Source organism: Odocoileus virginianus, chromosome 2, assembly GCF_023699985.2.
Source record: "Odocoileus virginianus isolate 20LAN1187 ecotype Illinois chromosome 2, Ovbor_1.2, whole genome shotgun sequence".
NCBI classification, from domain to species: Eukaryota; Metazoa; Chordata; class Mammalia; order Artiodactyla; family Cervidae; genus Odocoileus; species Odocoileus virginianus.
The window spans coordinates 91100678-91114043 of NC_069675.1; the positions used below are offsets into that span (position 1 = coordinate 91100678).

At 43.2% G+C, this 13366-nt stretch overlaps 1 protein-coding gene and 1 long non-coding RNA gene across 3 annotated transcripts in view; one reads left to right on the forward strand and one right to left on the reverse strand.

The window, feature by feature from the left end:
- Positions 1 to 9511, reverse strand: part of NR6A1 (nuclear receptor subfamily 6 group A member 1) — a 222441-nt gene extending 212930 nt beyond the window's left edge. For both annotated transcript variants that reach the window (XM_070452697.1, XM_070452691.1), the window contains exon 1: positions 9229 to 9511. In XM_070452697.1, coding sequence (XP_070308798.1) covers positions 9229 to 9328 — 100 coding nt within the window. In that variant the 5' untranslated portion in view covers positions 9329 to 9511. The remainder of the gene's footprint in view (positions 1 to 9228) is intronic.
- On the forward strand, positions 8473 to 12241 carry LOC110125237 (uncharacterized). Its single transcript, XR_011482732.1, has 3 exons — positions 8473 to 8592; positions 9774 to 9838; positions 11827 to 12241. It is a non-coding gene; the product is annotated as an uncharacterized lncRNA (long non-coding RNA).
- The last annotated feature ends 1125 nt before the right edge of the window (positions 12242 to 13366 follow it).

Here is a 13366-nt window from a genome sequence, read left to right on the forward strand (position 1 = left end):
CTGCACAGCTAAGTAATTCAATTAAATATACATATATACATTCTTTAATATTCTTTTCCATTATAGTTTATCGTAGGAAGCAAACTATTCTTGAAGGAAATTTTGAAAAGACAGAGGGTTTTATCTCATAAATATTTTTTATAGCAATGAGTCTTTATCAAGTAATAAAGTATTTTTGTATTGTCAGATTTATTTCCACAATTATAAATCTACCCTTGGTGAGGAAACAGGTTCTACTGGAAAATTTCTAATAATTAATAGCTAAGCAACAGGTTTCACATGACAAGTGACAAAAGCCTTATCAGAGAACTCAGTGAGGTGAACTATGACATACTTCATTTAGTCTCAAGCAAAGAAAACTTAAAATGAACTCATTTTCATTTTGTTTTCCTCTATAGCCTCTTTACAGAGTTTTTGTTTTTTTTAAGAGAGAGAGAAGGAATGATAAACCCAAACTAAGTGCTAGCAATAATACCTGGTAAAGTCACTATTTTCTTCCACATTAAGTCAGTCTGTTCAGAAAAGAAGTTCTCTCATTACTTTGGTCTGCATGGTCACAGGACCCCTTTTACACACCTAAAAATTACTGAGGACCCAAAGAGCTAACATTTACACAGGTTATATCTAGTGATATTTACCACAGTGTGAAATCTTTTTAAGTATCTATTAATTCATCCAAAAGTAACAAGAAACCTGTTATATGTTAATAAAACCTATTTTATAAAAACTATAATTTCCAACAAAACAACAAAACTGATGAGAAGAGTAGCACTGTTTTATATTTTTACTAATCTTTAATATCTGGTTTAATTCTGGTAGTTAAGATTTTCCTACATGCTTCTGCATTCAGTATGCTGTGATATACTGTTTTGGTTGAAGTATACACAGAAAATCTGGCCTCACACAGATTTGTAATTGGAAATGGAAGAACTATTTCCTAATGAAAATAATTGTAGGTATTTTCCTTTGATAATATACCAAAATTCAGTAAGTAGTGGTTTCTTAAAGGTCAGTTCAAAGGGAAATCTAAAACCGTATCAATGAACTTTGTGTACTCTGTTACATTAAAACCCACTGGTCTATTTAGCACTTTGAACCCATCTTTTCTCCATTCAGAATTTTGTAACATCATACACTGGGTAATTTGGAAACTGCTCCTTCACGGAAATGTGATCTTCAAAATGCTGACATATTTCATTATATAATTTTTTTTTAATGACATTTATCAGTAACATCAACATTAGGGCTCATCAGAAAAGGCTTTAAGTATAGGGAAGTTGTCAAGCTCAAAGTGGCAGGTACAAGTTTTCCAAAATTCTAATTGTCACTTGAAAGCTCAAATTTTATTCACCATCAAGAAGCATTGTCAGTTTTCCCTGCTCACTGTTCGTTTTTCAAAAGATGGTCTGCCAAACACCCAATCTAAATATGGTCTGTCAATTGTTCTTTCAAGTAAAAATTGTGTTCCATGAAAAAAGCAGTTAGCTCACAAAATAATTGCAGAAGCACTTTTCCTAAAAACAATTATTCTATTTTGGTAAGCAGCATAAATGCTTTGTGCATTTGCCATTCCTCACACAGAATATCAAAAACATCTGTACTCAAGGGTAGAGATTTAATAAAATTAATCATTTTTACTACTTCATCCAGGACATTCTTAAGTGAAAATAGCTTTAAAAAAAAAACAAATACAAGTGACTAGAACTGAAGAATACAATGACTACTAGTACAGTTTGAAGTTTGATTTCTGTTAAGGTGCCAATAATTTACCCACCACTGTTTCTCAACATGAGCCCAAATGTCAACATCGTAAAAAAGGCAAATAATGTCAGTATTATTATAAAAATAGTTTTGACCTCAAGAACCTCCTGAAAGGGTTTCAGGGCCCACTCTTCCGTGGTTCATGGATGACACTTTGAAAATTACTGGTTTACACCATACAGTAAATTATTAAGAACAAATTTAAGTACTCAATAAGTAGGACGAGATTAAACCTGAAACAATCTAGTAACAAATGATCAAGAAATGACTGACAAAAAATACAATCCAACTGTATATTATTTCATTATTCATTTATGAATTTTAAAAGGCAAGAGATGAGGAAACAAGATAAAAAGTGTAAAAGACTTCAAGTGTCCTCTTCTTTCTTGTGAGAGAAAAACTATACAAACTGGAGTTAACTGTGATGAAAAGAACACTGTATCTGATGCAGTTTGTGTGTGTGAAAGTCGCTCAGTCACAACTGACTCTTTGCGACCCCATGGACTATACAGTTCATGGAATTCTCCAGGCCAGAATACTGGAGTATGTAGCTGTTCCCTTCTCCAGGGGATCTTCCCAACCCAGGGATCAAACCCATGTCTCCCACATTGCAGGCAGATTCTTCACCAGCTGAGCCACCAGTAGAACACAAGAAATTAACAACAACAAAAATCAAGACTTTTTTTTAATCCTTCCAAGACAGTATGGCTTCAAGACTGAAATGAATGCAAGAATTAATTTTTTAAATGAAAACTAACACAGGTTAATGTGGTCCCCCCAACTTCCCATCCTTTCACAGAACCAGTGTGCCCATCACTTTGGCACAGGTTTGTCACTGAAATGTTTCCTAAATCTTAAACTATGAAATTATACCTCTGAACTCAAAGGAAGTATAATAGGAAATTTAAAAATCTGCTTAATTATGTCCTTTTTCAATCAATGTATTTAGAGGGAAAACTAAAAACAGAAAATTTAACACTACAAAGATGGGCTGGAAGAGCAGGCACTTATAGATCTCTGAAATGCTTTTATAAAAAGGTACAAAATTCACTGAAATATCAGGAAGAGCTGGAAATAAAAAATTGAGAGTTATCTACTTCTGTCACATGAGGAATTTAGTTGTGCATTTCACTCTCAAAATCACAATTCTCGAGTTTATTTTCTAAATAATTACAAATTGTTTCCAATGCAAACTGTTGTTAAACCAAATATCTGTTTAATATACCCTCTACTGATACACAGTGCAATTCCAATGTGATATAGCTTATCACTCAAACAACTCCCTCTATCATTATTACCAGCTTCTCCTTATGATTTCTCACTCTTAACAATGAGAGCAAAATCACCACTTTGGTTCAAACCACCCACAGAGTATATCTTCAAATCAAATGCCTGGATTTGTTTCCAGAATACATTACATGTTGCTGCCTAGGGAATTGGTTTTGGAAACATTACACCTGGCAGCTGACCTATCAACAGTGCCAGTAGAATTGACACCAACTTAAAGGCCAGAGTCCCTCTAGAAAACAGAAAAATATGCTGCTACTGCCATCTGTGGTTTATGGTTGAATAGCTTCTCCTGTATAAACAAATTGAAGGGTATGTACAGTTTGCAATTAGGTTGCAAAGATTTCATCATTTGAAGATACTTTTTAAACTCTTAATATAACAAATTATAGAGTTTATTAAGTGTTTGACATTAAGAATTTGTGATTCCTTATTTGAACTTATGAATAGAACGCTGATGGAGAAACCACAACTACTTTGAAAATTTTTCCATTGCATAAAGGCTAACTTTTGTTTTCCCCAAACACACACTCCTAAAGAAATTCAAAACACCTGAATGCCTCCGGTGAACTTAGAATGAGGATAATTTCTCTTTTGAAATAATGACTGTCAACACTACAACATCCCCCAAATTTTTTAAGCAAAAAAAAAAAAAAAAAAAAGTATTTTTAAAGAAATCCAGGAATTTTCTATTCAGACATGACAGTTTGTACCCTTCAAAATAAATTTTAAAGACTCAATTATCCCTATAATTTTTTCTAAGAACAAAACATCCAAGATGCAAATAAAGGCTGAAAGTAGACTATTTTCAACTTATTTTCTCTCAGTTTGCTTTCTCAAATGACAACCACTGTAGCTTAGGGATCAAAAGATTTAGGGCAGCTGGGGGTGGGGAAAAAAGCAATTCAGGTCCCCAGCAGCCAGCTGAGGAAATCCTGGTTCGCTCCCCAACTAAATCACTGTTAATTAGAATTACCGGGTTACATAGTAAAGTCTTATTTAAATAATCGTAAACAGCAAAAAAATCTCTTTTCTTGAGAAGCTGTTCTCCCCAGGCTACTATTTAACAGCAGGTAGTAAGGGAAGAATGAAATAAAGTAGGAAATGTTTTAATCTTTCACATAAAAGTTTTCTATTTATAGCTATTTCTAAACCACACTGAAAAAGCAGGTTAGACATCTCACAATGGTTTTCTTCTAATTTTCCGATATCTAAGATAACAGCCTTATCTTTCTCATAAAGACAACCCATGTCGGAAAACAAGTAATAAATAGAAGCCTGAGCCTGATTCTAGGAATACTATATATACCAAAGTTAATCCAGAGTTGGTTTTTCTGTTTGTTTTTTAACATAGATTAAGCTCAGACAAATCTGAAACTTCGGCTCTGAGAGGGACTCAACACCCTAAAAAAGAATTACCTGCTTAGTACTTTTTGCTGACTTTAAGTAATTCTGGTATTTCTGAACCCTAGTTATTAACAAAGGCATCCATAAACCCTTAAGAAATTACCTCAATCAGGGAAAAGCTGACCTTAAGAATGTAAAAGTTTGAAAGAAAACATTTTCCTTCACAACTTGTTGGTCTCAGAAATACTTTCAAAGTATTACAAAGTTGGGTATATTTACTATGTAGACATATTCAATAGCTCTTTCTGTTGAAAATTGTTTCAAGGACACTTTTATTCTTTGCTGAAATGCAAAATTTATCCGTTGATTCATAACTTTCTATTTTTCTGATTGTGAACCTTTTTCACATATAAGACAACTGGCACACATAAAATGAGGCATTTTTATTGTCCTACTTTAATAGATTTGACCAACATTAAAATTTACTCATAAATGGCATCTTCCCAAATTTAACTTTCAACCTAATTATATAAAATACTGCAAAAAATACTTAAAACGGAGAATGTCATTTAACTAGAACACAAAATTAAATAATAACCAAAACTTATGAAAAGGCCCCAAAGATCTAGATGAGCTTGCTGAAAATGAAGTCTCCTAATTTTGGAGACTATCCCAGCTAAAGCTATCCCGAAGCCAGAAGTTACCATGTGAACACAATTCATTAATGGGCCAATTTATTCAACACAAACCAATAAATACTTAGTTATAAAAACAAAGTGATGATGTCTTAATACAGGATGAAACTCACAAATACAGCCCCAGGCCCCAGAACATGCAGGCATCATTAGCAATTTAAAGCCAGCTTGCACAACAGGCACTAGAAGTTTTTGAGAAATTTCACCACATTGGCAGTTGGCAGTTCTACCCTCCATCCTCCACTAAACTAAACCTAGGTATTTAAACCTAAACCTATTTTCTAACCTTTGCCCCACAACCCCAGGAAAAGGGAAAAAATGAAAAAAACTAAGAAATTATTAATAAAATACGGAATACAGGATTTGAACATAGTTTAGGAAATTCACTAGCAGTTTTATTCACTAGCTCATCTCCCTCCTCCCCATCTAGCTCCTCTTAGCACTAATTCACGCTTACACACACACACCTTTTTGCTACAGAATTCAGAATGATTTATGGGTTTGGAACATGTTCATACTTAGATTACATGAAAGAATATGGTAGATGGTAAATCTGAGATTGGAAATGTGGTCATCTCACACCTCAGCTCACTGATGAATCTGTTCATTGTTGCCTTTCAGTGTTCTTTGGAGGTCACGGAACCCACTAAGAAAACACCTGTTCGCTGTTTGGACTAAAGAACAACAATACTATAGTATGCTTTTTTGCTTGTTTGTTTAACGAAGGTAGAAAATTCTGGACTGACTCAGAACTAACTTGATCTTTAAAGTCACAGAACTGAAAAGTTACACCGTCACGGAAAATATCTGCTCAAGTATTTTCAGGGATAAACATTCGGATGGCATGGTCTTAACAGAAAAAGGACATCAGGTTTATTTAGTGAACTTCTCTCCAATTCTTCTAAAGTGTAATTTTATAAAACATGCTTTTAATTACTTATAATGGCTTATAAACTTCCTTTGCTTGAAACATTTAGAAGTCTACTCCATTATTCTCTCAAAATAAAATGATCAAGTGCAATATCAACAGATTCTTCAAATCATTCATCTTCCTTTGAAATTATGATTGAGTTCATGTTTGTCATCAAAACCTAAAAGCAACAACTGAAATATTTAGTGCAGTGAGCACAGGGAATTCTTGGAAGGGTGATGGTGCATCAAAAGACTAGCAACTCTGTTCAGACAGAATAATAAAAACCATTTAAAGGACTCTAAATTCATCATCAATGGCGTTTCCGGCAGGAAAACATTTCTAAAATTTCACTTTCAGTTTATTTCTTCATGACACAAACCAAAAGATCTGCTATCTAGATGATTATCTACTGCAAATAGTTCATATAAAATAGAAATCAGCCACCAGGATAAAAAGCCAGGAGAATTCATTTTCTCTGCTTTGAACCTAAGCAGTTTCATTTACTTTTGGAGAAAAATATTAATTAGGAAGTATATAATAGAAAGGAAAAAAAAAACCACCATTCCAAAGATAAACTTTTTTTTTTGGGGGGGGGTAATTCTTCTGTATGTTAAGAGATAATGAACATGAACTATTAACCAGTACACAATACTCATTTTTACACTGGAAAATAAAACTTTCCACAACAGTCTAATGTTTCATGTATTTTCCTTACAGCCCATCAAACTGCCACAAGTCCCATTCTGTTTTCAACGAAAAGGAAACATTTGTAGCACTAAGTTGGGCTGATGTAAAATACTAAAGCCACCTTAGCCTAAATGGATTGCTTGATAACATTCTTTTAAATGGTCCTGACTGATTGAGGAAATGAGACTGTGAAAGGGAAATTTGATTAAGAGTTAAAATTACCGCTGAGTTCTTTAAAATGTACTAATGAATAATTAATAGCAAATGCAGTTCCTAGGCTTCCTTTACAACAATATTATCAAGTGGAACTGAAAGTACTGCCTGCAGTAAAATCCATCAGCTACGAGTCGCACAGGTGGGTACAGAAGCATACACACATAGAAAGGCATTACAAAATGACACATACACACTGGTATGGACCGTAATAGAGATCTGAGCTTCTATAGATCTGGTTTAAAAAAATCAGCATGGTAAATTTTAGATCAAAATTTACAACTTTAACACATCAACACCAAAACAAATCACCTCTTAAAAAGCTTAAAAGTCAAAAGCACTAAAGAAATCCTTTGTTCCTATGATACTATCTCCTACTCTAACTGGATTCCAGCCTCTTCCTTTGTGACACGGGATTTTATTGATCTCAAACATGTTCACATTCAGAAATTAGTCTCCAAAGACAACCCAAGGGACTGCAAGCCACCTAGATACTACACATCACAGACATCTCAAAAAAAGACAAGAGCTTTGAAAACACATCACTACTTGGTCAGCAACAGTAAATGAAGCTAACCAGGCTCTCTTCGAAACAGACTTTTTCGTTAACTGGCAAAAACGCCAGATCTACTCAACTGGCAATAAATGTTTGACGAGTTCATAAATTTATGAAGGCGTAGATACACCCCAAAATTTCTCCCCTTGTGCAGCTCCCCGTTCATTCATCAACTGAGCACCTAAGCGACCTATTTTCAGGTTACTTTCCTCACACCTGCCAGGTCACTGTCCTGATTGAGAAACTTCTTACTGAAGCAATTAATTTTTAGTGCCTACTAACTGTCCCGGGTGTTTGCATTCAATTTGAAATCTGTTACTTGTTAGACACTGTTCGGTCCTAGATCTTTCAGAGAATTGCGCGTTTATGGCGCAGAGAGGGGAGGAGGCGCGGATCTCCGAGAGCCTGCCCTTTATTCGGAAATGAGGAGATGTGAAAGGTGGAAGGCAGGGCAAATAAATAAATAAATCGGGTTTGCCGCCGAAGCGTTTGCCGGCCGGTACGAGCACCCTTTGTAATGCAGGCCTCCCGGGGCTATCGCCTGCGCTAATTGCTCCAGGGCGCTTTCCAAGTTCAAAAGTTCACCTTTTACGACCTCACAAAAGCTCCTTACACGTTACCAATAAAAACATTCCGCGGCAAACACTGTGGGGGGAAATATCAAACAGATACAAATAAAACACCCCGCAGGGGCAGAGAGCCGGGGGCCGGGGAGGGGGGGCGGGGAGCGGTGGGGGGAGTCGGGCCCAGCCGCAGCCCGGAGGAACCTGAGGACTTGGCCCGGACATGGGGGCAGGGGGGCGCGCGGAGGGTAGGGCTGGGCCAGGTGAGGAGTCGCCCGGGCTCTGGGAGCGCCAAACGGAAGAGGAGAAGTAAGGCTGGGCGGACGCGGGCCAGGACCCGCGGGCGGAAAGAGGAAAGAGGCAGGTGTCCCGGGCCCCCGGTCAGGCCGGAGCGCCGAGGCATCGGTAGACCGGGCTGAGCGGGGCGGGCAGGAGAGCGAACAAGCGGGATCCGAAAACGAACCGCTGAGCCAGGAGCTCTGGGACTAGGGGGTGGGCGCCGAAAGGGAGGCGGGTGAGCAGCCCGGGAAGCGCGGCAGCGCGGAGGGGAGAGAAAGAGGCTCCCAAAAGGTGAGGGGCAGAGAGAACCCAGGGGACGAGGGTGTGGCGGCGGCAGGGCGCCGAGGGAGCGTCCGCGGAGGGAGGAGGGACCCGGGGGGGGGGGGGGAGCACTGAGGAGGTCGGCAGAGGGGAAGGACTCGGCGCTGAAGGGACCCTTTGGGGGAAGAGACCCTCGCACGGGGATCCCCCGGAGGCCGGGAAGGGGAGGATGGGAAAGAGGGGATCACAGGGGCAGGGGACGCCCCCACTGACGGGACTCGAGGTGAAGGAGGCCGGTGGAGAGGGGCCGGTGCAGAGGGGATCTGGGAGAGGGGGGGGAGGATTCGCGCTGAGGGACGGGGCCGGGGGGAGGGGAGGCCTGTGTTGAGGGGACAGAGGAGAGGGAGAAACGGAGGTCGGGGTGGAGGGAACCAGGCAGGAGGAGAATCCGGGCCGGGGGGGAGGGGGGGGAGTCCCCGCGGGGGGGTGGCGGCGAAGGAGAATCGGCGCTGAAGGGGGACCGGGGTGAAGGTTCGCGCTGAGGGGACCCGGAGCCGCCGCGGCTTCCCAGAGAGAGAGAGTCAGCTGAGAGGACGGGACTCCCCGGGGTAGGGGGACAGAGGCCCGGTTCTCGCCGGGCCGAGACTTTGCACGCCCCTCACCCACCGTTGCGCGGCGGCGGAGGGAGCGCGGCGGGCGGCTCCAGGAACCCCGCCGAGCCCCCGCCGCCTCCCCCTCCGCTAGGCGGCCGTTCGTCCCGCTCCATGCGGTGGAGCTCAGGGCCCGCGCTCGGTTCGCTGCTCCGCCATAACCGGCGCCCTCGTCGCCGTCGTCGTCCGCCAGGGGGAGGGGGCTGTCAGGGGCCAGCGGGCTCCCGGCCGCGGCGCTCTCTGGGCCCCGAGCCGCCCGGCTCCGCGCCCCTCCGCGCCGCGCCCCCTCAGCACTGGCCAGCTCCCACCCCCGACGTCACGCGCCACTGCCACGCACTGCCCTGCGGGGCACGCTGGGAATTGGAGTCCGCCGGGCGAGGCCGGCCACGCTGGACCCCACCAACTGAAGGGGTGGGAGTAGGGGAAAGCGGCCTTAAGAAGGGAAGGCCAAGGCCTGTTGACATCACGAACCCTGATGAAGACTTCCGGTACAAGTTAGATAAAGGTTACTTCAGGACCTTCTCTTTATTATGACTTATCCGTGTGCTCAACCTTCCCTAGGACGCCTCGGATCCCCCCACCCCGAGAATGAGTCTTTCCTAGGAGGCGGATCGCCGAGGAGCCGGGTGAGCACGTGCAAAGAGGCCCAGCCCCGTAGGCGGGTCTCAGAGGGGGCGGTGTTTGTAGGTATTCTCGAGGGCCTTCCTCCGCGGCTTCGGGACAAATTGGACCCGAGATTAAAGGACCGGAGTTTAACTCGAGGTGACCGCGTTCGTATGCAAATGGAATCTATAAAACTCTGCTTTCCGGGGTACTCTTTAAAGCCTTTTTACCTCCGGGTGGGCGGGAACGACTGAAGTTTCTCTTCCTCCTCTTTCATTTTCCCCCTGCCCGAGGAACGGAACAGAATGGCAAACTAAGTTTCAAGCCATTGATGCTATTAAAGAAACTCAGGCTCTTTACTCCTGGGGTCTTGAAGCCCTTCGTTTGAGAGCGTCCTTCCTCGGCCTTGTTCTCCTTCCTTGCTCCTCAGTTTTCCTATCAGTAAAACGGGGTTAGAATAGGGACGGGGTCCAATTGGAAGATCCCAACCTTCCCCACCCGTGCTCCTTGCCTCAGTTTCCCAGAGCATAACCCGGATTTTGCTGTTTCCGCTGCAGAGCCCACCTAGTATGCCACCAGGTGGCGCGCGGCCACCAGCGTCTGGGCTTGCCCTAGGCGTCCGCCTTCAGCGATCCTGTCTGTAAAGGGCTCATCGCGGCCGCCTCCCGAGGTCTAGCTAGGTTCTACCTGGTCAGTTCGAAGACAAAGAATGAGAACACTGATTCCTTGCTCGCCTCTAGTCTCCCGGGTTATGCCGCAGCTTCCTCACTGGCTGCCCACTCCCCCGCCTGTCTCCCACCCTGACTACAACCCCGCCCCACCAATCTGTCGGCTTGTCTATGTCATTGCTTGCTTAATTTTTAAGTTCTTATACTGGCTCGCACTCCTGCCTGATCTGACCCCTTCCACATTTCTCAGCCCTTCCCTCACCTGCTTGGCAGGATGTTTTGTGATGCTTCCTTGTATTTACGGGTTGAGTGGCTGTACCTTAACAACACCAGTTAACCTGTACTGCATCCTTAATCTGTAACTGCTACTGTTCTGAGAGTTTGACATTAACGCCATGTTCTCTAAACCTCACATCTGCTTTATGGGGAGCTTTAGCTCCAATATTGCCCCTATCGTATACTGATGAAGTCACCTGTCAGTAATGGGGATTCCAAACCCAGTTGGTCAAACACCAGAACTTGAACACTTGGCTCCTTCACACTGTTGGCTTCACCCAGTCCACTCCCAAACTCCTATTCATCTTTCAAGATCCTGTTCAAATATCCTCTCATGGATATTCATATCTCCAACCAGGGGACACTTAGATCTCCAGTGTGTTCCCTTTACTGCTGTTGAGTTCTCTGTGGACTGTGACAAATGATCTCTGTGTGATTGCTTCCCCACTACTATTCCCCAGCTCCAGAGGGGGAGGGGAACCCTTAGAGTAGGGGCGGTGGGTGGGGGTGTTGAGCTGGGGAGGGAGACAGAGGAGAAGGATCTTCTGGGCCATTCCCTCAGCTCTAGGTCCTAAAATGAGTTAGGATCAGATGGCCTTCCTAGAGCCAAAACTTCCCTTTATCACAGACTTCTGGAGGTAGTAAGTTCCCCTTCCCTGGAGATCCAATCAGGAGCTAAGAGGCACTGCAGAAACCTCTGGAAGGCCTGGGGTTTTTCTAAGTCGACTCCCAAAGATGGACAGAAAAGTTCAAACTCTCAGCCCTTAGAAGCAGCTCCTCCTCTTCCTTCAGCGTCCAGCTCTGCTGTTAACTGCCACCCAAAAACCCTTCTAGATCTTGACTAGTCAAATCCCTGTTTTCTCACTCTCATCATTATAACCCCAACTGCTGAGCACAAAACCTGAACACAGTAGACAATAAATAATCGGGGAGGGGGTGAAAGAACAAATAAAACATATCTAATCTTTTTACTTAATAACTGCTACTTTAGTTACCTCCAAGTCTCCAAGTCCTGGTCTCAGGCTTCCCTTGTGGCTCGATGGTAAAGAATCTACCTGTCAATGCAGGAAACACGGGCTCGATCCCTGATCTGGGAAGATTCCACGTGCATCGGAGCAACTAAGCTGGTGTGCCACAATTGTTGAGCCTGTGCTCTAGAGCCTGGGAGCAGAAACTACTGAAGCCAGTGCGCCTAGAGCTTGTGCTGTGCAACAAGAGAAACCACCACAACGAGAAGCGTGTGCATGGCAAAGAAGAGTAACCCCCACCCCCACATCATGGCTAAAGAAAAGCCATCGCAGCACAGCAAAACATAAATTATACATTTTTTTTACACGAAAGGGAGGGAGGGGAGGATAATAGTTACTACCTTACGGGTTGTTACGAGAATCAAATAAGATGATGCATGCAAAGCATTTAACAAAGTGGCTTAACAAATAGGACTTGTTACTAATGTTATTTAAAGAGTGGTCCTAATTCCCAGTTACTTCTCTTCTGAAAATGCTTCTTGGGAAGAGTCAACTAACACAGAACTGAGAAGGGTGAGGGAAGTGACTGTGTACTGAGACCCCAGCCATTGTTCTAAGCAGGTAGGGTCCTTTGAGGTGTCCTTCACCTACATTGTCCCCCCAACAATCCCAAGAGGTCGACACTTTTCTCTACAAATTAAAAATGAGGCAACAGGCTGAGAAAGATAAAAAAGACTCCCCCCCCTCCACACACACACCACACACATACACACACCAGCAGGACAAATGACAAAAGAGGAAGAAAATTAGGAGAAGGATCTGTGCTATCACTAAGAGCAAGGCAGGTGTAGGCTCCATCATGAGGGACTTGTCCTATGGTGGTAGAGACAGACACTAATCAAAGGAATCACATACCCACAATCATGACAGAATACACTTAGAAGCTCCTGGTGCTGTGGGAGTGTGTGACAGGGTTTATTTTGGTTAGGGGTGGTGATGGAGGGACCATGAACCTTGAAGATGAAAGGATGAGTGGGAGTGAGTCACACTGGGTGAAGAGAGAGTGTTTCAGGGAGGAGGAAGAGCCTGTGCAGAGGTCCCAAGGCCCTGCTGAAGCAGAAAATGCACTCTAACTGGAGCCCGCCCACCCAGGGGGGAGAGGGCAAGAGGCAAGGGTGAAAAGGAGGAAACCACGGGCTCAGGTTGGAGACTGCCAGCAGGGGGAGCAGAGTCCTCTCGGCGACAGCAGCCTCCTCCAGGACCTAGCCAAAGAGTCGGATCCAGGCTGCATGGAGGGAGAGGGCTGGGTAAGGGGAACCCCAACACGTTCTGTTTGTTTTCAGTACATGTCTATTTTTTGAATAGCTGGGACACATTGCAAAACTCCCAGGTTGCAAAAAATTATTCAATGAAAAGCCTTTCTCCTTACTGCATTCCTAAAGGCTGGCTCCTCTCCTTATCCATTAATTGTGTCCATTCCCAGATTTTCTATGCACATAAAAACACACACCATATTTATTTTTTAAGCTAATCTAGCCCTCCCTAGGGGATCTCTAGTTATGAAAGAAGCCAATTTGTACTGAACGCATGATAGAATGATTCTATCATTCAACTGAAAGTTAAGGAGCACCAGACCTTG